This window comes from Macrobrachium rosenbergii, chromosome 8 (assembly GCF_040412425.1).
Source record: "Macrobrachium rosenbergii isolate ZJJX-2024 chromosome 8, ASM4041242v1, whole genome shotgun sequence".
Classification (NCBI taxonomy): domain Eukaryota; kingdom Metazoa; phylum Arthropoda; class Malacostraca; order Decapoda; family Palaemonidae; genus Macrobrachium; species Macrobrachium rosenbergii.
Window position 1 is genome coordinate 43,883,104 of NC_089748.1, and position 25,809 is coordinate 43,908,912.

Here is a 25,809-nt window from a genome sequence, read left to right on the forward strand (position 1 = left end):
GATTTCGGTGCTTAGTACCTTTGTACTATACGTAAACACGGATACGTATTTTACATAAATATTCGCATAAACAATGGTGCTACAGTATAAATGCTCTGAAAAATTACCAGTTAAGTTGCGCATTCAATAGAAGCGAATGGCACAAAATGGTAATAAAAAAAGTGCTAAGTACTACTAAACCATTCTTAATTAGAAAGTCTATCTTTATGATTTATTGCCATGAAAGACAAAATGTCCCATTAATACTGATTTCAGAACTGCAAGGTAAACCTATGTCAACAAACACTAAATACTTCAAAATTCAGGATATCTTCCAGTTTATGAAAACAAATCAACAGGGCCCCTGTTAAAAGCCGCGCGAAACTCACGAATCATGAAAAGATCCTACAGATTCTTACTCGCCACAACGATTCTCTCAAGTCTGCTACTTCTCTACGCGTCCTTCCTGCGTCTGCGAGCGACGGAAAAACACCTGATTACTCTCAAATCGTTCGGGAAAACGCGTGGCCCTCGAGCCAACGAAACTGTCCAAACTCTGCACAGAATTAGACCCGACGAAATCCGGGACAAGAAACATGAAACTGTCGCCAGTCTAAAGAGTCATGAAGCCTACGATGAAGAACATCTGGATCTGTTCAACGAGACGTTTGTTGTCCCACACTTGAACGAAGGTGAACATGACCAAAGTAAGATGTCATGGGGTTTGTTTGTGTGTCATTTATTTCCATATAATGAAGACAATTTTTTTAGTCTGTAACTTAGATCTTTACGCATTTTCTGAATACTAACGTTGATAAATTTGTCACTAAAGAGCTGAAATCGAATGAGACTAACTTAATGTCCCCAGGCACCTAAAAATCAATCTTGTTTCTCAGAAAATTCTTTCAGGAATGACGTTCAACAGAAAAATAAAACGTAAAAAGTAAAAAATATGATAATGAATATATAAATAGAATCCATTTATCAAGAGTAACGAAGATCCTCTTCCTGCAGAACCCCCAACTTACAGGAAACTGACAATTGATTATAAAAGACCCCGTCATGTTCTCTGGAGACAAGATGTCAACTGTTCAAGGTACGTGCGATGACAAATATATTAAAAATACAAGCTTAAGCTTTTTTAATACCACTTGGTTTATAACATAGAACTAATCTGGAAAGTTTAAGTAAACAATGAAAAGTCATTTACAAAATGCCAACCTGTTCCCCACCCATTTACAAAATGCCAACCTGTCCCTCAACCCATTTATAAAATGCCAGCCCACCCCCACCCCATTTACAAAATGCCAACCCGGCTCCCACCCCATTTACAAAATGCCAGCCCACCCCCACCCCATTTACAAAATGGCAACCTGTCCCCTACCCGTCACAAAATCAGTCTCTAAAGAACTTCCTCTATTCTTGCTAATTCCACACTTCTTCGTTTCATCATCAACTCTTGGAGCAATGTAAGAACAAGAAACGCAATTAGTTTATACAATTTACAGTACATGACAACCTTATAATACATTTCATTACAAGGGACAAGGCTGAAATACTCACCCCCTAGTTCCTTTCTTGTCCCACACTAGATTATAAAAAGCCTGTGGTCTACCATCCCCTGATAAAGACTGAATTATGCTATCGACCCGGCTACAAATATAAGACACTAAAATCTACCACCAGTAGCTTCTTAGCAAAAAAATTATCTCACAAACATTCAACGCTTAGTATACTTTTGTTATCCACGAGAGCATCCCTACTAGAAGCCACGAGTTTAAAATAAATACCATGGACACTTTCCTACTGATTCCTAAATCATTAGGAATATGAATATGCTAAGACAAAAATTCTTCAATTTCTTCTGCCTTTTTAACTTCTACATGTGCTACTCAAGTTCACAGATCTTTACAATTATGCTGCATCACCTTAAATAACAACACTACCACTAAGTAGCTTTTGCTCGCTGAAAACACTTTCTTATCTTAATCTACCTTTTCTTATCACAACTATAATAGCTACAACCTCAGCCTGTAACTGTGGCTCACTTATGTCTACTGGTAAGATGGAGTATGTTCCAATTAGCATTATGCATGCGAATGAACTTCGGACAAATTAGCCTCAGTGCAAAATGTAAGAAAAAAAATTTCGATTTAACCAAGTCCCAGGTGCAATTCCTGGCCGGGCCAGACGTTTCAATCACGCATAAATCCCCCAAAGGTGTACGTTATTCCCGAGGTAAAATGAATTCGATATTAAGTGATATTTATCGCTTAGTATCTGTGAGTATAAAAAAGTCAACGCGAGTTCAAGTGACAGATTTTCATAATTAGCGAAGTGTTACAAGCTTAACCAGTCAGCTGTCATGGCTGAGATGGTTTGATATCGGTTCCGAGCACAAACCCTGAATTCTCAGGCGGAGTTGATATCAACTCACATATCTCTCGATGGTTAAGTTGACATTCTATCACTGTATCCAAACTAAACTCCTAGGTTCGAATTCGGGTCTAGACAGAAGCTCTTATCAGTCACAATTCCCTTTGGGTGTGCAAGTTATCCCTAAGGTATATTAAATTTGTAGTTTAACATCTGTGAATACACACACACACACACACACACACACACACACACACACATATATATATATATATATATATATATATATATATATATATATACATACATACATATATATATATATATATATATATATATATATATATATATATATATATATATATAATATGTATATATATATATACACATATATGTGTATAAATATATATATAATGATGATTATAATCACTTTTGTACATGATTCATTTATCATATATATATATATATATATATATATATATATATATATATATATATATATATATATATGTATATATATATATGCTTAAAAATCACAGTAGATGCACGTGACTTTAGTGTATAGACCAAACAACAAGAAATATTAAAGTTTAGGCTTACAAAATCCAAAAACATGTATAACCTTGAATACCAGATGGTGAATTGCCAGGGGGTAAAAAACGAAAGGTTAATCCACGGCAAATCTGGGATCACGCAGTCACAAACTACGCGTGATCCCAGATTTGCCGTGGATTAACCTTTTGATTTTTACCCCCTGGCAATTAACCATCTGGTATTCAAGGTTATACATGTTTTTGGATTTTGTAAGCCTAAACTTTAGTATTTCTTACTGTTTGGTCTTGGGTTCAGTTTGTGACAGCTCGATCCTGGATTATCCTGGACTATCTTTCTGTTTATTACCCTCTGACAACTGACCATCTGGTATTCCTGTTCTTTTTGTTTACTATGTAACCTTCTTTATATCTGTGTCTCATTCGTGCCCTGACGATGCGTTACTAAACGTGAAAGCGCTTGGTACTGAACTTCTGCCTGTCATTTTCCTGTAGGATTCTTTTATATATATATATATATATATATATATATATATATATATATATATATATATATATATATATATATATATATATATATATATATATATATATCCATTCCAGTATCTCTTCCATTTAATCCAGCAAATTCTCGGTTTTGCTCCTTTCAGTAAACCTGAATTATACACTTTCTCATCAACCAACTGCTTCATTTATCTTTGCCCGACCAAAGCACCCCCAAGGTTTCTACTTGGCTTTCCATCCACACTAACCTTTTTACCAATTTATTCAATCTCGACATTTCCCAGTCTCAATTCTTTTTATTAGATCATTTACTATGCAACAAACATTTCATTTTCAACTTGCAGCTTTCATTCCTTATTTACTTCGCATTCAATATTCACACATCACTTCCATAAAGGAGCACTGTCACCACAACCCCTCTAAAAATTCCAACTCGAGCATCCATAGACACTCTTCATCTCTTCTAATTCTTTTGCATTGAGCACACAAACTTTCTTGCTTAATTTATTCTATGGTCTACTTCTTCTCTTATACTGCCATCATCATCAGAATCAACTACCATCATGCTTCCTTGTAAATTAACATTCACTCTTTCATCTTCCTGATTTACATTATGCCTTGTAACCTTATTCTTACTCACTCCATATTCATCTTTCTCTTCATGTGGACACATTCAACTCACTTCATTTTCTGCTTTCTCTGATTATGAATATGTTCACACTTTTCACTATCCGCCGTTTGCTTCTCTCCACTATACCCACAGAGCCCTAAATCATCAGTAAACATCAGCAACTCCACAGTTCATTCATGATCCTTTTTTTTTTATCTTACACCTTCACACTACATCTCTCTTCTTTCTCTGACTTATTGAATCACTCCACCCATAAAGATATTAAACATGAATGGAAACATACTCAACTGTTCTCACCAGCAAACTTAGACATTTAACCAGTCACTCTCCAGTATCCAGATTCATACGCTCTTCGTTTTCATTAAACGTCAAGTATAGCTTTTCCTATCAAAATTTCTCAGGCACCTCTATCATAAAAAACGTATGATCTATACACAAAACCAACACTGTTCTTCAGTGATTAATCTTTCTGTCATTTGTTGTACTGTCTCACTCAGAAACTCTACCTTTTACCTATAGTTCTAAGTCATCCCTAATAACTTTAACTTTCTGAAAAGGAACAATTTTTCCTCTTGCTCTTCTATATATTTTCCTCATTCAGTCATAACTTACTTGCCAGTCATTCAATCACACTCTCATCACTGTGCCACAAAATTTCACATGTATTCCCGCCTATTCTTGGTACATTTCACTCCTCTTCAGCCTTTTAATTATCCTCATTACATCTTCAAGGTCTCTTTCACAAGCACTGTCATTTCTATAATTCAGATCTGTCTATCTTTACCATCATCATTCTACAACTCTCTGAAAGACCCAACTCAATACACAAAACTGCATATATGCTAATAAACTGTTTCCCTTTACAGATGTTGAAAGGCTCCAAAGAAATACAAGTCAACAGTCACTATCTTCATCCTTTAACTGCTGGATAAATCTGAACCCTTTGTACAGAAAACATGCACAGCATCAGAGTACTTTATACACCCACAAATATGGCACATCAGCTGATGAACATTCCATGTAACTTTATAAAACCTCTGAGGGATTTTTCTGCACAGTACCTCATTCCTTGATCCAGCATATATGGGATGAATGTGGCTATGGATTTCATGTCAGGAGCCAAGCTGTATTATGGGAAACATCTTACTATTGAACGAATACCTCTGGTATAATAAAAACCTGTTTCTCCTAACAGAATAGATGTTCGATTTGGCACCAACATCTCAGGAGCATTTCTTCATTCATTCCCCCGGTCGGGAAACACTTGGTTGCGATATCTACTAGAGGCTGCGACGGGAATCTTCACAAGTTCTTTCTACACAGATAGGACCCTTATACGGCAAGGTTTGCCTTAGATATCATCGTTATTATGCCAATTATTACTCATAATGTGTGCACTTTTATACAAACAAGTGATAACGACACCTAACTTCATAATGAAATAGTGTTGCAGCTTGTGGAAAAATAAGACTATAGTAATATATGTTGTATTACGTACTGATAAAAAAAGGCCAAAATGGTAATGGAACATGCAATGAAGCATAACATTATAGAGAACAAAATAACAAACTAATTATTGCTATTAACAAGACAGAATTTTAACCTAAGGTAAAAAATACTGAAATAGACAGAAAAGGGATTTTGACAAAGGAAAAATCTATTTCTGGGCTTGACCTGTGTCACCCAGTGAAATGGTTCCAATAGCACTCATTTCTAGGCATAAATATTGCTAAATATACCAGAGAAAAAAGCTATCCATAATGCCGGGGTTACTACCCCCGGTGCGAACACCATAACGGTGTCGGTATGCACTAGGGGTGAGTGGATTCCACTATCACAGGCCTTCGTCCAATAGATCTCTCTATTCTCAAATTTAGACCTCAACAGGATGTCCAAAGATCCCAGCCACCTCGAAAAGATTTTCTAGATTGCAGATTCAAAATCTCTGCAGGAAGTCAACTCAAAACAACCAGCAATTGGAAAGCAGGATCAACATTCTCAGGCAGTGCATAACACCACCCTTCAACTTATGGCTCACCACATGCATACAGAAACTCCCAAACCTAGCTAAATCCTTTACCTATTCACTACATTAGTGAACGGGCAAATTTTGGAAAAGTTGACTAATTCTGTGTTTTGCACATTCTTTTCAATTTCACAAATGAATAAAAACTGAGATGTATCTTCCCAAAGATGATGTAACTTTGAATGCAGGATGAATATTGGCAAAGCTATGTAGTACCTCGGAGAGAGAGCATCAGAAAAAGTTGAAAGAAAAACTTAATGCACAGCAGCAGCCATGCTTAATGTAACCAGTTTTAAGAAGTAAACTAAAATAAAATATTTATCATTATTACTGTTAACACACAAAATGAATGTAACTGAAGCTGGAATCAAGTTTCGCGATTAAACCCTTTTTAAGAATTACAGACAGACTTTTCATGTGCAAGTGTGTCTGTACTGCAAATAATGCAAAAGAAAAATCATAAAGCTTTTTTTTATTTTGGTCTTCAGGTTACCTTGGAGAAAGAGATAAGTTCTGGGAGAAGACAACAATAGCAACAAAACTGCACTTCATCAAACATCTCAAACTCTCTCTCAAGGCGCCATGCATCACCATAATCAGGAACCCGGCAAGGTTAGACTTTTTGCTAAGTGAAATAAATTACTTACTTTGATAATAATAAAAAACTACATACATATAATAACTTTCACACTTCAAAGACTGATGTGTCAAAACCCTTGTATAAATTGGAAATTAGTTTATCAGGGGAATTATGCTAAGCACACACATCTAACTAAACTCATAAATAGCAAACTGAACAAAACTACTTTCCTTTGTTTGTAAATCAGTATGAAGGAAGTTTTTGTTCTGCCCAAAGCCACTGGAATTCTGTCAAGCATTACAGTTCTTGTATGTCTCAACCAAGTCTATAAATGTTGGTTGACATACATATATATACTCATGAGCCAGCAGTTATTTATTATTAAGTGCTAACTAGCACATTAGGAAAATATTGTCTCTCTTTTATTCAGACCCTCGTAACTCTCACCTTTGGTTTCTGCTCTGAGATTCTAACTGGTTAAACTAGCATTTTGACTAATTAGCAAACTTTTTCTGAATAATTGCAGTCACTGAATTTCCCAATGTATCACTTCATGTACAAAAAAAGTTAAACAATATAAAATAACAATAAGCACATAATTAACATTTCTGATGTGAAATTAAAGAAAAAGAGGATGATATGGATCATGAAAACTATATTGTGTAAAAACCACGAAAAAAATTTTCTTGCAATTAAACTTTAAACAATTTCTTAGTAACTGTGATTTTTCCAGACAATAAGTACTACCCAAAAAGTACTAAAAACAGAAATGCAACTGGGGTTATAAGTTTTTCTGCTTAAACATTAACTATACATGTACTTATTTCTCATCACCAGGTTGTTTGTGTCTTTGTGGAGTTACGTAAACGTTCAGAACCGACGTTTAAAACATACCGCTGTTATTCCAGAAAATACTCTCAACAGCACTGGTAACTTATTTCATGAAATTTTACACCACTCAATTTGCCTGTAAGCACAACTGAATTTTGTAGCTGTAAAACATTCAGCAAAGCTAAATAAAAATGGTTGCAAGTTAAAATTGTCAACTTCAGCAGTAATGTTAACACAATCTCTCTTTCCACAGAATTCCACACATTCATCCAAGGCAAACTTAAAAAATGGCTGAAAACTTACATCTTTGCCTTGACGATACGAAAAACCATCTTTCCCGTGTCTTACGAGCTGATAAGGGAGGATCCTATAGGTCAAATTCGACGCCTTCTCGCCTTTCTTAACATAAAACCTGACGAGAATCGACTTGCCTGTCTAGCAAAACATACCACAGGAAAGGTGAAAGCAGGCCAAAGGAGCATCAAACCTTACACATCTGAAGAAGAAAAGCAAATGGAAGCAGCTCTAGAAAAGATTAATGAGTACTTGACAAAGAGGGGGTTACAACCAATGCCTGATTATGACAAATACAGCTGATAAAATGAAGAAAAACTAAACAGACAATATAAATATGTAATCAATTGTAGTTTTTTGCACGGAAAAAGCACTAAAATACATTTACTCTTTTGCACAGTACAGCTGAAATTGGGTAGCTGTATAAACTTCCCTAACTTCCATACTTAGACACACATTCAATTATGCTAGAAAGTAAGCTCTGAAAGTGGGAAATTTTATTTCATCAAGTGTACAGTGAAGAGGACTCTAATCCATGCTCTTTTGTTCCTTGTATATGAAAGGTCATCTGTTGCAAACAAACTAGTTATTGAGTTGCCCTGACAAGTACCCTTTATTTATTCCATATAATGTCTTAATTTATTTTTCATTGGCTTCCTATTCAATCACCAGTGATTTTTGGAATTATACTTTTCATCTTTTTTAAGCCTACTCCATGCCTGTGTCTTTTCAAGAAAACGTGGGAGCTCCTCAAAGAGCACAAGCCTATACGTCATACACTTACTTCCTTTTTACTGGTGTCTTCCTCTTACACTGTTCATTTGATAAATTACATACAATATACTGTTTACTTTTTTCCTTATCATATGCTTACACATGAAAATGCTTTAAAAACTTTCTTGATTATTTCTGATAATTTTCCATGACTATATTTTGTATTTTTATTATTCTACTTGTTTGTTTGTCCACCCCTTCATTCATCAATGTAATAAGGAAAAGGTGTAGTATCACATAATACACCAAGTTATAAAACACGTCTTAGCATAAAAAGGAAGTTTAGTTTATTATTTTGGATAATGAAATGCTTTTCCAGTAAAATATTTATTACAATCAGTTTAAAATCATAATTGGGAAACTAAAATGAATCATTAAAATTTAAGTCAAATAAATACCATACATACCTGAAATGACAAAACAAATTTTCCCTTTGAAAATGAGGCACCTGAAAACTTTTAAGTGCATGGCAGTCCTTAAAACAAACCAAATGAATGGTAATCATTTTCACTGTAGTAGTTTCTGGTATCATTCCTCTTTTTTGCTCTACAATTAGTAAAACAAAGGTGTAAGGCTTCTTTGAATTTTTCTCATGTCTCAAAGAGGAAGGACATCTAAAATGTGGAAAGCTGTAAGGCACTATGGGTTGATCACTTTTGCAGACCTACATCCACTATTTGCTACTTGATTTGGTGTTGTGTGTTTCTCCACTACAGTATTTATCTTATAAGATGGAGGCAAAACTGTTTTGGGGTGGTTTTTCTCCATTAGCAGTTACCGTAGATATATATTATAAGCATTCAGTTCAACTGCATATACAAGAAAAAGGAATAAATTCATAGTATACTACAGCCTGACCTTTCATAAGCCTTTCACAAAACCAACTCGCAAATTACATTTATCTTCCTTGTAGGGATACACAATATCTGGTTCCATTATCATCTGATCTTTTTTATAATAAATGTTTCTGAATGAGAACCATTTTCCTTCAAGCAATGTTGCAAAAACCCAGTCATCACACTCATCAGCCACCTCCAAGAAAGAATATTGTTGGAATGGAATGACTCTTTTTCACCTTATGTAATCTTTGTGAATTTTGGAGAATTATTTTTCCCACCTTTCACAATTCTACACACACTTATTTTATTTTGACGGAGAAAGGCTGCGAGGTAAGGGCTTGCATATTATCGATGTATAATTTCTATGTCGTTTTCTCTGAACAATGCACCTGATTTTCCAAGCGGGTCTTTTGTTGAGAATCCACTAGATTTACCCATACATATACACCAATTAGCAAATCACCATGCCAGTTTCACAGGCACACAGCATCCACAGCTTGATGCCAAACTCTTAGACAACATCAGTGGTGTTTTGGTGACAATGTTCTCAAATACATAAAACAACTCCATCTTACTCATTCAATCAGAACCACTATGAATCTTGAACTAGGTATGATATCCATGAATCACACTACTGTCAACGAAATGCAGCAGAGACAACAAAGAAAATATATTTCACCAAGAACAGGCAATAATATCAAAGGGTCTTTTGACTAATGTTCAAGTAAAAATTTTTTGTTGCTTACCAAGAACAAGGAAACAGCTACAAACACACACAATTCAGCCATGTTGTGTCTTTCCACTGATGTACTGTAATCTTGAAAATCCAAATGACACTGAATCAATGTTTATTTCCACATCAAAAAACAATAAAATATATCTCACTCTGTGCTATTTTCATCTATGCCATTTCTCAGTTGAATGCTGATGTTTTGCCTAAACCAAATCACAAAAGCTGGGTGTAAATCCATTAAAAAAGCCAAGACAACTGCAACATGGTCACTGTGGGAAGCATAGGATAGGAACAGCAAGATTAGGATGACAGTGCTTCTTCACTGCTTCCCGCATCTGACTCCTCTTCACTATTAAAGCTAGTAAGATTGCAATGCTTTCACAATCTACTACTGCAGAAACAGTTAATTCATTACTACTGACTTGAAATAAGTACAGCAAAATGTCTTGGTCATGAATGGAGCCCAGGGACAAATGCATCCATCTTATCAATGTGATAAAAACTAAGTAATGCACCAGAAAAAGAAAATGAGGTACAGGGGGCTGGTAAGACAGGGCAAAAAAATTTTAGGAACGATATGAAGTGAGCAAAGTAGAACATGCTAAGTACTCAAGTTTAGATAATGAAGAGATAAGTAAGAATTTCTGGAAAAACAGGCAGATGCTGACAAAGCCGTTTTCATGAAGTAGCTTGGTGTTAGTGTAATTCACAGAATTAGTAATAAAATATTGGTAGGTAAAAACAAAGAGGAAAATAGTACCTGATATTACTGAGTAATCAATAACATCACAAAAGGAAAGATAATGCTCAGCGGAACATTTTTGCAATGTCTTTGAATTAGATATATGAAGGTGATAACTTGACTGAGAAAGATTTTAATGTACTGTCCTGAGGAATGAACGCAAAGTTTTTGAAGTGGATTCAGTAACAAAACTCTTATGAGATGGAAAGCACTGGGCTATGATGAAATCACTGAAAAGATGATTTTAGCTGAAAATGGAAGGACAACTCCCATACTGCCTAAACAGTTCTTCAGAATATGGAATGAAGAAACAAAGCTGATGAATGGGAATTGAAGTCATAGCAAAGACAGCAACGAAAGAGAACTTAAAAATGTAGTAACTACAGAGGCACTGCAACTGAGTATATTAGGATGGAAATATTCAACAGGCTCACCCTCAATAGGCTGATAAAATGCTTAGTGATGAACAAGCCGGGTTAGGAAAGGCAGAAGTAGTACAGATCGAGGATTTTTTTGTTAAGAAATATCCTCTAGTGTGGAACTTACAAACCTCCTTTTAAAGGTTTTTGTTGCTTATGAGAAAGCATATTTAAACACATGGATATTTATGTAAAAAAAAAAATTGCTGAATTATTCCAAAAAGCAAGTTAATGGCGAAGCAATGAAATGAAAGTAAATAAACCAAGCCACAGATACTAATACAGTAATCATGGAAAGGCAATCCAAATAGTAATGAAAGCAAGGTGAGGGAATTCAACAATAGGTGCGAACAGGCACAGACCACGAAAAGCGACAGCCATGAGTAGCGACACCAGAGGCTCTATGGGGGGGGGGGTGTTTACGCACTATACTCGTTTTTTTTTCCATCTGTCCACCCGCCTGTGGTGCTCGTGCATGGTAACACTGTGTCCGGGGCTTTAAATAGTTACGCTATGTGTAAGTTTTAGGTAAATAAAAGGATATCTGGGTGTACATTTGCAACTGAAAAGTGTTTTAATAATTTACTGTAAGCGAATTACACCGTTAATATTCGAAATAGGATACTGTTATTACTGTTGGATGTAAGCTGCCTTTTCGTGGTGGCGAATGGAACAGCCAGACGCAGTGGCTGGAAAATTTCTTCTCTCGCTGTTCACTACGGCAACAATAATGTATTGATTTTATGTAGTGAAATTATTATTATTATTATTACATTCAACAATAATAACAATATCCTATTTCGAATATTAACGGTGGAAAAAAACCGAGTATAGTTGATAATGGTCCTCTATCCTTTGAAGTGGAGTTTTCAGTGTCAGGGACCATATGAAGACAAAAGGATGTGGGCTGATATGGGTCTGGATGAAACAAACACCAGCAAATATTAATATTCTGCATAACAAGTTGATAAAATAAAAAAGTGAAGAGATTTCTGTTGGTTTTCCTTGCATTAAGTAAAATAACTCGAGCAATACACTGTACAGGAATTCTCCCTCACTATACTCAAAAAGAAAAAATATTAACACTACACAATAAGTTATGAAGAAAATTCCTCAAAAATGGGAATCATGTTCAACTACTCTATATGCATTTCTCTCATATGATGCTTAAAATAACTTAGGAACATATATCACACAAACTCTATCAAATCTTTCTGCCCTAAAAATTAGTACAAATTATCTGCTTACTATGACATGAAATCACATCTAAAACATCATTTTACAAGGCCTTCACTCACCTTATTTCATTAGTTTTCTAACGATAACTTGCTTATTAAAGCTTACTAAAAACAATAAAGCTTAAAAAGTAAAATACAAAATATATACATCCAGATGAAAGTACAATCTAGTTTTGTCACAAAAGTCCTTAAATAAGAAGCTATACTAATAATTTACAATTAAAAAAGAACAAAGAACTTATTAAATGTAGCACCAGAATTCTTTAGTACAGTTTTGATCATAAATCACACTACAAAATCACAGCAAAATTAACATAAATTAACACAAGCACACATAAATATAGGTACATGAAAATATATAACGTATATAAATAATTAATGCAGGTCACATAAAAATCCAGTAATAACCTATTAAAAGACATTGGACTGGTATAGATTTTTCTTAAATTATTAATTAAAAATCCTGTTTCTCTCTGCATTACGAGAGAAAGTCAATGATCACGTTCCTCTGGCGATCGGTACTCCAACCCCAGGTGTTTAAATATTGATTCCTCTGTCGGGGTGTCGAGAAGACAACCACTGGACAGCTTTTCTCGACCCTGTTAAACAATAATGTTTATCACTCACTGCCCAGTCGCAGCCTTTTTCTATTTTAAAAGCTAACTCAATATATTGCTGACTTTAATTTGTTAATGTTCATTAATTTGCCTTTACCTCTGATATGCTCGAGTGAGTTTTAGTAAGAGTAATTTGCAGTGTATTGTAAGAACTTGTATTATTTTTCTGTGGCCAACAGTTCTATTAGAAACTATTTCTAAAGTGGTCTTTAGTAGGATTTTGGAAGTACAGCAATTAAGATTTTCTAAACCTAAACATGTAAATAGATCTTAAAGCTATTTATACTAGGATATCTGTACTGAAATACAAACTGTAGCCACGATCATAGCCACCAAGACAAAAATATATCTAATCTTTAAACCTATGCAGCCTGAAAATAACTGGACATTCCATATATGAAAAATTTATCTGACTAATCCTGTTCTGCCCATATGGTACGATTTTAGGAAAGAATACCATAGTCACTAAGAAGCAAATCCAGTCAGAAATCTTCCTTAGAAGAACCGAATATCCCTCACCCAAAGGAACCCACTAACTATGTCACTGTCAATACTGAACAGGTAAGCTAAAGCAAACCCAGGAGAAACCATTTTAAGGGATGTGATGGAGGCCAATACAAGAAAAAAAATAAATGCTTGAATTTACAAACCCCCAAAGGATAAATTGACAAGTCTGTTGGACCATGTCTAGAAGCAGTGGCTATCCGTAAGCCACCCGTAGCAGAGAAAGAAACTAACTGGGCATATTAAAAGGTAAACAGTGCACTGCAGATGTCATTGCCATCAAGGATGAAGGAGCTGGTAGTCCAACAGATGCAATGACCAGTAGGCAATGAGGGCACAGCAGAAATCCCCATTGCTGTCACTCAAATAGAAAAGGCCATGGGAATAATAAGCTTCAACAAAGCATGGTCCTCGACAGAAACCAATAGGAATGTACAAAGATGACCTCTTTCAGCTAAAAAAAAGTATCCTATGGATTACCCACATACAATGGCATATAACACTGGCAGAGCAAGTCTTTCTTTCCTAGGCTCCATGCTTTTCTGATCCGAACTGAAGGCTCTCCAAAAGAAATAAGACAATATGAACCCATCACAAGCAACTCCTTGCTTCTAGACCAAGTATGTTCAGTGGCATTCAACCATAGTTAAAGAAAGAAATAAACCTTCATATTTTTATGTGCAGAACTTAATTTAATGAGAGAAACAAGCCACTTGTGCTCAAGATGCATGAGTGAAACTCTCTAACAGGTCCAAGTAGCTCTTGTAGCACAATGGGGTTTAAAAAATACCAATGAATCATTCACAAAAACATAAAGTGATGAGTGAAGAAAAGGATGAAAGAGAGCTCCACATCCCATGACTAATTCAATTCTTACCTGGCAAAAACCAAGTGGAGAGTGAGACAAAAAGTCAGACAATATAATCACATACGATGGGCAAGACCAATTATTGTCTCACACTTCAACATCTACTAGTGTAAATGTACTCATTCAGGCAATTTTAATAGATACCTCAAGTAATAACCCCACAAGGCAATGATAAAACTTAGCTGAGACTATCCAAAACTAAAAGAATGCAGATGATGCATACCAGAGTGCATCCTCCACTTATGGCGCCACCGACTTACGGCGATTTGATATTACGGGGTTTTTTCACCGCTGTTTATGGCGCTTTACAGCACCTTAACTTGATGTTGCTCCTTAACTTGATGTTGCATCAAGTTACAGCGCCATAAGCAGCACTGATGGCGCTAATGGCAAGAATAGGCATCATATTAACGTCGTCTACAGACCTGTTACTTGATGTTGCATCAAGTTGCGGCGCCGTAAGCACAAAGTGCCGTTAACGGCAAAACCGACTTGCGACGGAAATCAACTTACCGCAGGGTGCTGGAATGGATCCCCCGCCATAAGTTGAAGACGCACTGCCAGCTAAAGACAGCTTAAAATAAGGCACAACAGTTGATGCATAATAGCAAGACCAATGCAACATAAAGAAATATCTTAGAGAATATATTAAAACTCAGTAAGAATTCTTAAAATTACCTGTCTAACAATTCCTGCTCGAAGACCATGCTCAGACAGACTCATACCCATTTTGACAGCTAGAAGTCTCATAGATCTGAAAACAAATAAGCACAAGTTAATAGAAATTACTGGTTCCATTTTCAATGAGCTTTATGTATCTTTTAACAAAAGATCAAATGCATAGGTTGCAACATCACTTACAAAAAAAGGTAAATTTATCATAAATTTTCAATCCTTTTACATCTGTTTCATTTAGGCTATTTAATACTCAACACCTACAGGTGCAGTACATAAGAAACAGTTGTATTTACAAACTCACAAAAACAAAATGCATATATCATAAAAATAATAAAACCTCTCCTACTGTAATGATGTATAAGAAATATAGTTTTCATTAAAACCCCATTAATCACTGAGTGCTTATCTTCCAAGGAACAAATCCCAGTCACACCATCTTGTACTGCTCAAGACAAAGACCACCAATGAAAATGCTTACAACATATATGACACTCCATGTACACCTCATTCTTCAGTGTGACTCTTCAGTGTTCATCTTCACTACGTTGTTCCCCCAAGTTTATACCATTTGTGCTCTTTCACCTTTGTGCCATTTTGCCAATTTCACCATATTCCAACAAAGGCAAGATTTGTCCGGGAGAGTACAAACATGATTGTTGTCACCCTAACAGGAATTCAAGATCTTTTTCTTGAGATGGTATCTCAAAATTAATATTTGCAAAGCAATATGGTAAAACGTGAGAGATGCTCTTGGTCATTTTTTTAAAATTCCTAAACAACAGACTTCCATCGTCATATCTGCCTCAGTCAAGCTTGGGCCACAGATGTGAGGTTGCAATCACTGGCATAACATAGACAAATAAATTTTGCTACCCTCTGGTCTCTGGTAGGTGCTTTTGAAGCTCAGGGCATCACTGAATGCTCAGATGGCATTCACTGAAACTCTGCTGCCCCAGCAGAAGTGGTTTCATGACCTCTTGGACCTTGTTACGGATAGCCTGAGTGCTTCCCCACTGGATGACAGTGGTGAGGCAGCTCCAATGCCACAGGCTATATGATCATCTGGAGCACCTTGCACTTTCACATATGATGGTTTGCTAACATCAACCGAGAAAGAGAGAAAAGATTTTTTGGAGATTTTAAGTCATGACCCCATATAAAACATCAACCTTTAACCAACGAGGTGGGCAAAGGCTGTTTGGTGTAACAAATGGGATATTTTTGCACTCAATGCCTTTGTTCTTATAACTGTCGACGTAACAGTTCAGTGTGTAGAAAAAAAGCTGTACTTTCCAATCAACGTCCACACAGCAGCCATTATCCATGTCTTCATTCTCAAATGGATGGAATAGGGTGCTGATAGTGATAACTTTGATCGCCTGCAGAATTCTGTCTAGTCTATCCCCTAGTCCTTGGTCAAATCTCATTGCTGGGATCTTGCTTTAGTTGTGTGGAGATTGACCAGAATCCTCGTGAACCACTTTTGGAACCTTATTCAAAAACTGGTCTCTTAGCTCTCATCACCAGAGAGTGTTGGCAAACTATATGTTATACCCAGTAACATTCCACAATCTAGCCACTGACTGCTGGTTGATGCCTTTCAAGGACTGTGCATAAGGCTAACACAAATTGGGTTAGATGTGAAATAAATACTATTCCTAACAGTAAGTATCCCTTATAGATGATGTGAAGGGAAAGCTACCGCACACTCGAAATTCTTTATGTAAACACATAAAAATACTGTTGTTTCTCCCTTCCAAGATCTTCCTCTGCAATGGCCTCAACAAGCCTTTTACTTATACTTTACAAAGGAATAACAAAGTAACATAAAATTACTCAAAGTAATCAAGAATTTCCTTAGAAAATCTTCCTGAGCTTGGCTAAGTGCCCATAGTGTGACCAACTGTATAATGTTCATTATCACTTTGTAATAAAAAAAATACACAAACCTGTTGAAATGTGCTGATCCTGTGAAATACATGAGAGCTGGAGCATGTTCTGAGTATGGTACCACGATGACATCAAGTCGTCTATGCTGCGAATTGAAATTAAGAGTTAGTGTTTGAAATAGAATTCAAGATGAGGAGCATTTTATATCATAAATAAATTTTTTAAAAGAAGCGCTTAATGGTTTTTAAAAAGGAGAATGTAGATATGGCAAAACACTTTGGAAAAACTAGGGTGAATGCATAAAACAGAATACGTACAGCATAGTACAATTGAGGCAATTTACAGTTTAAAAATAAAGATTTATAAACCAGTTGAGAAGACACTCTCACTTAAAGTGCTAAGGTCAAGGTTCTGGGGAAGGAGGACATGGTTTATTGGACAAGATATAACTGAGGGTGCTCATATGGATTTTGAGTATCTCCATGAGAGAAAGACTAGGAATGAAGAGATAAGAGGTCATGTGACACATATACTTTAATACTGTTTGTAAAAGAGGTAACTATGATGGTTTGGCTGAGCTTCAAGAAAGAAGTTGGTCCAATCAAAGTGGCAAAGAAAGAATTAGTGAGACGAAGGGATTTTCACAGAGGACAGTTAATTTGGAAAAGGGAAAGAACGGAAAGATATATGAGAACATTCAGACTATGAGAAGGTGTCATAGACAAGAACCATTACAGAAACTGAATATGAGTATTCTAAGAACAACTAATATTAAGTAAAGTGACTGCCAATATCCAAAATAACATCCATGCCAAATAATGATCTACAGATTGAATTCAATGTAAATTCTTTGCTGCACATGAAATTACTACCAATATTTCTTCTAATAACATTCTTCTTTACCTTTCTGTTTTCACCAGGGAGTAAACAAACACCAAGGTATTTTTTCTGATCTCCATTATCTTCCTGAATTACCAGGTCATCAGTCAAAAATCCTGAAATAAAATATTCAACAATAAAGAACAAACAGTTTTTATAACTACAAACAATACATTTTCTATGTGTAAAACAGAAACTTTGACATATAAAAATCTTTTGTTTTTATTCACTACTGTACTGTAAATTTGCAGCTACTTAAAAAATTCTAGATATGTTCATTGATAAAGACACTATAGTCTTATATATGGTGACAAGCTCACTAAAGCAGATAGAGGCAAGCTGTTCTGTTAGATAGTCACTGACCCATCAGAGCAGCAAGTGAAGACTTATAAATGATTAAATATATATAAAAATAATTTGAAAAACTATCAATTTTTTTTTGGTACAAATCTATCTCCGGGCATGTCAGGCCCTTTTCATGACAAGCTCAATCTTTTGGTGTCAGCTCCCTTTCAGGAAAAGCTCAAAGTAATTTGAATACCCTGGTCCAACTCGATGTCTGAGCACCCTGGCTCTCAAGTTCCTCTGACATAAAATATTCATAAAAAATATTGTGTGAACACTATACAAGTTCTGTGGAGTTGGGAGGGCAAATAAAATGATGGATTTCCACTGCAGATATCAATTTTGCATTTATAAAATTTTATTTGGTTTGGAACTAAAAACCTATCCTTTTAAATCTACTTGAGTAGCAAAACTGACAAGAGGAACTACTAAATGAGTGAGTCTGGGGTCAAGAAATTCTAAGGACTAACAGGAGGTCTTGAAATGGGCCTGTACACTGTTAGTAAAGTTAAAGTTTGTACTACCAAAGGATAAATGAGTAGTAAGCTAAAGCACTTACTCTTTATCTGCAGTGTAAGAGAGGTTAGCCAAGTTGACCAAGCTGGACGACAAGTAACCAATATTAGAGAACACAAATCTCAAGATTAACTAAAAAAGCTGCCTCTTCAGGCACAAACTGCATTCCCTGATTTAAAGACACTTTGGGAACATGGTTGCACCTCCTCTGTAGCACTACCAGCAATGAGAAAAGTCACCCTGTCTAGGCAGACTGATCCATATAACTATATGCCTTGATGAGGAACCACGGTCTCCGCAAAATAAGAGGGTGCCTCTACATCAACCTTTCCAGAATACTGGCTTCTACTAAAAGCATCAGAAATGACAGCCAGGGGCCTGCTAATAGCATCAGCACAACACAATGAAGAAACATTTTTTGCTTTGACTGTCCTGGGTTTTCCTTTACATATGTAACATACCCTTGGGCAGCTATATTTCTAGGTTATGATAAGTTAGTTGTACTTATGGGCATTTTATTCTACTTCTACATTAGCAGGAGCAGTGTAGGTATGCTGGGGGGGTTCAAAATGAGTGAGAAAAAATTCTCAAAATACCTGAGGCACTTAGGGAATCTTCACTGAAACCTTGATGATTAAGGGTTAGAAGTTGGTGGATAATTAACCAAATTGACAAATAAGCTTAAATCTGGCTAAAAATTTGTCAATTTAAAATTCAATATTGCAGAAAGTGAATCATGTTACCTGTGTCCCTCAGTTTCTGGAGAATTGGCTTGAAGATCATACTGTGTGAATGACCATCAGGGTGGGTGATGAGTACGTCTACATCACCACAAGTTGGCTTCCCTCTTCGATATGATCCACAAACCGTAACAATGAGGCCATTCTTGATGCTTAAAGCTGCTTCTCTCACCTAAATAACAAAGTGAAGGATTACATTTAATTCAAAAGAATTTGTGGAATAGGTCAAGAAAAATTATCAGCGTACTTTATTAGCACCACTAAGGACAATTTTGAACAAGGCTAGTTCACATCTTAGCTTAAAAATTTACACCCAGAAAGTATTTCAAGATTCAATGGTAAAAATCTTACATAATTTTCTATTTCTACCACTTCATCCCTAGGTATTCGACTGTTGATATCATCATAGTACTTCAGGCCTATCTGCTGGTGGCGAGTTAAAGTAGCTTTTGAGAGGAGGTCATCTAGAGTTCTGAATCCCTGTAAAATGTAAAATAAAAAATAATCAGAAGGAAAATCTAAAATAACTAAATCAAATCACATTACATGGAGCATGTGAAATACAATGTGACTGTAAAAATCAGGCGTCTGATTTCAATGTTAATTTCACAGCACTAAAATTAATATATAAAACTAAAGTAACATTAAAATGAGTAAATAAGAATATATCATTCAGTAGGAGTGAAGTGTAACTGAAAACATATAAATGAAGAAAGCTGATTAAAAACCTGTGCAAGAACTATTTTTTCTGAAAAATTCTTCCAAATGTTGCCTATTCATATTGAAAACTCCACAATATAAATTTGAACACACTTACATAAGGAGTATAAGTACCCAGTGTTTACAAAAAAAAAAAAAATTTAAATACCATGTTTATTGTTACTATATTATAAGCCAATCAGAAAACTAGTGTTTAAAATAAGATAAATTACAATAGCATGTTTATTGTCACTATTATGACTCAGTATGAAAACTCTATCTTAAAATTCAAATGAAATCACACTGAGGACTTACCTGAATATACCAACTCTGGGCTGTAGTTGGGCCGGCACCCCATACACCCATGAAAAGCTGTAATGTCTGAGTTTCTTCTCCTTCACATACCTCAGCCACCTTTCGTAACCTCCCACTTTCGATAATTTCTGCAACTTTGTCCGCCAGTCGAGCGCCCACACCTCGAATTTTAAGAGCTTCCTGTAGACAAGAAAGAAACTTGAATATGGCCAACATACCTATGAAAGAACTATTGGCATTCCTAAATATGTTAACGCCATACTATCAACTCTTGTTATATTATGTTCGTCTTGTTTCCTTTGCACTGCAATATTTTTCTTTGCTTGGTCCATGTAAATTTAACTTCCACAATAGGAAGCTGATTTTGGTGTTACGTCGTTTTAAGTTGAATTGTTGCACAATATCCTACTGGCTGAAAAATGTAAACAACTAAAACAGCAAGTCCAAGTGGAAGCGCTGAAGTTGGGCACTGACAAATTTTTACAGTTCATTTTAAAATTTTTGAGGCTTGCCAAATGAAGCATTCCCTGACAAATATAATTACTGTATAGATATAATGTAAAATACTTTTTTTACAACATGCAAATCTATGATAAATTGCTTTTAAAATGATGTTGTACATAGTTCATTGCTATTTATGGATGTTACTGTTCAGTAAAGCACAAGAAAAGAAAACAAGGGGGCATGGTTTTCCCATGTTCCATATCTCTGTAATTTAATGTTTATAGGGCATAAGTCCTTCTGCCCAAGTAGTAAAATGTCTTTACTAAATTGGAGGCCATACCTCATCAATAAACCTACTAGAATCTGACAAACATCACACCAGTGTTGCACTTGACAAAGTCAGTACATTACGGCTACATATAATGAAGAAAGTAAGGTACTTGAGCTCCTGACAGAGAAGATCAACTAAAATGAAAAGCAAAATGATAAGGATGACAGTATCTAATATACGAGATAACAGAAGGCTCATTAATGCCTGTTGTACTAAAGAGGATTGTCTTATCAAGTTATTAAAGTGAAATTTTCAGGGTCTGTACACTTCAAAGAGCACAAAATTGTTAGAGAAATAATCCATAATCCACAAAAGTTGGCCAGTTTGTGTAAGCTACTGCTTAACAAGGTACTTTTACCAATACAGTAACTACATTTTGTTATTATGGAAACCTCTACACCAACTCTAATTTAATTTGAAGCATTTGGTTATGTAGAATTACATGTACAGTAACTTGGAGTTTATAGAATAATGCTTTACACAACTTGACTGTCTTTGAGTCTTTCGTGGAAATACCAAACTGTTTGCGAAGAAGAAAACTTGGTAAATTTACAGTTTCGGTCAAATTCACATTTCCGATATAAAATTACATTTTCCCGAGCTTAAACAGTGTACTTTCAACGAATCTGACCTTTATTTCTACCGCAAATGATTAGATTTAGAGATACATGGCCGCCATGGGTACCGCTCTCAGTTTCGGGTGGTGCAAACGCGCTCGCCGGCTTATGCACATTTTAAAAGATTGTTGCAAGCTCGTATGTTCTGGCAAGCGGTAATATTGCGCTGCGCGCGCTTGCCACAGGGGTTACAGGGAACGAAATTTTACCCCTAACGTCTAGTTACAGTTTCGGTGAAATTCACGGCCGAAACTGCAATGTTACCCTTTTCACACTTTGGACACTGAACACTTGTCGGTAGTACTAAATGTTCACGAAGAAAGGTATTCACAACCTGTGGAGTTCCATTGTAATGTCCATGGAAACGACCAATAGCCTCAAAGTAAGACAGAGAACACCCACTGCAGACGTGCACGACGGAATCCATGGCAGTCAACTGAAGCGCACTTTTGTAGAAAGCCGGCTTATTCCAAAATCGCAGTTAATTGGATATTCTTGAAACAAAGCAACCAATCAGGTTTCAGCATTTGTACCGTACTTATAATTCATAACGAAAAACAAAAGACGATTAGGCATTTTTACCCACAATACATTGACAAAAAACAAAAACGCATCAGCAGAAAAACTGACATGGCAGCATAAACGCATCCTTGCGATAACAACAAGGCACAATATTCATCGGCAAATATCTCCGTAACTCTTAATTTGCGGAAGGTGCGAGTAAGTATTTCGTATGAATCATGACAAAAATATATGATAGCAAGTAAAAAAATATTAGATATCCGAATTTGACCGAAACTGTAATAATACCGAAAACTTACCTCTCTAGATGTTATTTCATGTGGGTAGTTTCGGATTGCTGATATTGCCTTCTGGTATCCTACGGCTCGCCAAGTATCATTCTTACTCTTGTATGCTGCAGCAAGTTTTTCTAATTCTGCTGTGATGTGGCTATTAAAACCTTTGGTCTGGCTGCTTGATGGTTGTGAACATGCAAATTTTTGCTGAAATACAGTAAAAAGTACCTCATTAATAGTAATACACAAAGACCAAAAATGGAATACAAGATCGTTAGTTGAAAAAGTGCCATACTGTAGCTGGGATGTACTGTAAAGGCATAATAAACTTTTGACAACACTCCTATACTGAGCTAAATGCTTTTCTTTCTCATGTAGTGACAAAAGACACACATTAAATGCAGAACCTACACTTAGAATTGTATTGTGCAGGAACAGTAAAATTATTAATTTCAACCACTAATATTTAGTCAACCAAAGCTCTACCAAAGTTCCAATACAGTCTGATAAGACTGCATCCCAACATGAATACTTGATGAAACAAAGCCTGTCTGAATGCATGCATAAACACTTATATTGGTATACTTTATACAGGTATAAAAGCCAAATTCATTTGTATTACACTTTACCTGTAAGTTCTTGGGAAAAGGCTTGATCAAAGGATAATTTTCTCCATTTTTTAAAACGTCCTCTGGTGGTTTAAGCTTGTTATCATTTTTCAAATTTTTATTGCTGTGAACTGAGCTTTCTTGGTTCTCTGAACTTGACAATTTATCCTTCCTTTGCTTCTCTTCATCATTCACTTCATGAGTTCTAGACGCCGTTGGAACTGTGGCCTCTGATGTATCACCCTCATTATGTATAGAAATTACATCAAGACTTCCATTAGGCTGAACACTTGCCTTTTCTATATGTGCCACAGTTTCCACATTAGTACTTGGTTCACACAAAGAATCTGTTTCACTCTTATACTGACCTTTTCTTACTTTGTCTGATCTCACATTAATTTCAAAATCTCTTGTTGATACTCTTGACTTTGTTTTTATACAAAGACTTAACCAGGAGCACTTGGCAAAGACAGCTCTAGGGAAACTGACTGGATCTACAAGTTTCTGAGCCTTTTCCGAGTCAATGGATTCTTCGAATATTATATGAGTTACAGTTTCTGAAAATTTTGCGAGAGGCTGGATTAACTGTCCGCCATATTTCTTCACTTGCTTTTCAAATATCTGCAGTCGGCCAGTACCAAAACTGGCAGGGTGAATATGGAATACTAATCCTTGGAAAATAGTTGCTATGACAGGATCTTGGCAATTCTGATCACTTTCCTCGTTTTTAATTTTCTTTTGAGAGGTGCGGGGCTGGCTAATCTTCCTTTTCATTCTGGATATCTCAAATGGTCATTGCTGCATTTATTCTGTAATGAAGATAGAAGAATAACCCATGAACTGCATAGTATTACATAGTGTATATAACAGAACTCTATCATGTTCTGAAATAAACACACAGCATTTCAACGAAAGGCTATTTCTTTTCTAACATATATTGAGGGTTGTATATCAATCACTGCTATGTCCTCAGTTTAGTATATGAGATCACATACAATAAAATCAGTATTCTAAGAATTTCTTGCTCTGAAAACAAATGCTAGGGTTACAGTGTTTATATAGGCTACATCCCAAACTTCAGGAAAACAAACAAACGAGGTTAAAATGGAAAAAGAATCGGCTTAACCCTTAAAACAGTGATGATACCACCTCTTACACAAGTGACAGTTACGAATCAAGAACATCAGAAGCAAGTTTGCCTGCGGTCTGATTTAGTTTAGGTTGGCGGCACAGTGCCGTAAGACAGGTTACGGGGAACAGCACTAGGATAGGTTAGGTTACATAATATCGCCACTGAAATATTGATTTTTCTGGCATATTCTTATATGTTGTCAGTGGGTTCTGTACTGATTTTTTCCTTGAGGAAATCCAGATAAAATTTTGCTTTGACCACCACAATTTGGACTTGAAAATATAATTTCTGTATGCTTTAATGTGCTTTGAACATTTCTGATGTACGTCTCTATCACTGCAGGGTTTTAATACCAGCACCATTCCCATGTGAGCTGTGTTCAATACCTGCTTCACTTGAATGAATGTAAAACACACACAAAAGACGGTAAGAAACCAGTAAATAGCCCAGTAACAGTAATTTGACGATAGACTTGGGCATGAGTTTCGTACTAATCGTATTAAGGAAACAAGATACAGCATAAAAACTACAAAATCAAATAGCAGTTTAAAGAGAAATAACACATTCTTGAGTTATGTGAGTGTCTCAATAACTCAAAAACTATAGTTTTCTTGGGAAAAACTGATACCAAATTCACTTGGAAAGTGAATACAACACAAATCAATACTTCAGCGAGTTCTCTTTCCTCCTGTAACTTAAAACATTTACCCACAAATACTTATGTATTTCCATTAGCAAATTAAGCTACGCCTATAAGTTACTCTGCTGAACTACTTCAGTACTTTTGTAAGGCTTTAAACTCACGTACTTACATTAAAGCTTAAGTCGAGTCAAGTGATTTTGTTATTATCAACATCCTAACAATAAAATGAGGTAGAGGTTGTCTATGATTTATGTTTACAACATCTGTTTCACCTCTGAGTGTCGTCACTGTAACGGGGTCAGAGTTTAACCGTCACACAACATACCTAAGCCATCTCCCAAATTCCAGGAGAATACGCCCATAAAATTCGCAACAGTCACGCCAAAATCAATCACAGAGGAGGTTAACTGTTTAAAAAAAACCATATTAGTCAACTGCAAATATTTATCAAAAATACGCCTCTGCAAAAAATAAAATTACTGTGGCGTAGGCTTTGCCTAAAATGAATCTTATTCATTATTATTGGTCAGTCTTACCTTAAAGCCAATCGTAGATCGTTAAAAAAATGATACGCTCCAACATCAACCAAGTACGTTGTACGTTGATCAAGCTCCAACTTGTTATGACAACGAACAGCTGAGCGCCGTTGTCGTTAAGTAGTAGTAGAGT

General features: G+C 35.8%; 2 protein-coding genes across 4 annotated transcripts; one reads left to right on the forward strand and one right to left on the reverse strand.

Annotated features, from left to right (window-relative positions):
- The first annotated feature begins 261 nt into the window (after positions 1–261).
- On the forward strand, positions 262–10,272 carry LOC136840762 (sialate:O-sulfotransferase 1-like). Its single transcript, XM_067107630.1, has 6 exons — positions 262–686; positions 994–1,075; positions 5,237–5,385; positions 6,556–6,679; positions 7,485–7,576; positions 7,732–10,272. Exons 1-6 carry the CDS (start codon positions 374–376, stop codon positions 8,073–8,075), a joined length of 1,104 nt encoding a protein of 367 aa, XP_066963731.1. The 5' UTR covers positions 262–373; the 3' UTR covers positions 8,076–10,272.
- On the reverse strand, positions 7,846–25,809 carry LOC136840760 (DNA polymerase lambda-like). Of its 3 annotated transcripts, none has more exons than XM_067107628.1 (10): positions 25,677–25,796; positions 23,387–24,174; positions 22,782–22,964; positions 20,569–20,748; positions 19,906–20,034; positions 19,558–19,726; positions 17,978–18,069; positions 17,134–17,219; positions 15,185–15,260; positions 7,846–7,974 (listed from the first exon to the last, which is right to left on the reverse strand). In XM_067107628.1, the coding sequence occupies exons 2-10, from the start codon at positions 24,137–24,139 to the stop codon at positions 7,960–7,962; spliced, it is 1,683 nt and encodes a 560-aa protein (XP_066963729.1). In that variant the 5' UTR covers positions 24,140–24,174; positions 25,677–25,796; the 3' UTR covers positions 7,846–7,959. The 3 variants fall into 3 exon arrangements, with proteins under 3 accessions (XP_066963729.1, XP_066963728.1, XP_066963727.1); XM_067107627.1 differs by lacking the exon at positions 7,846–7,974 and adding an exon at positions 11,828–13,116 and having other exon boundaries at positions 25,677–25,809; XM_067107626.1 differs by lacking the exon at positions 7,846–7,974 and adding an exon at positions 11,949–12,197.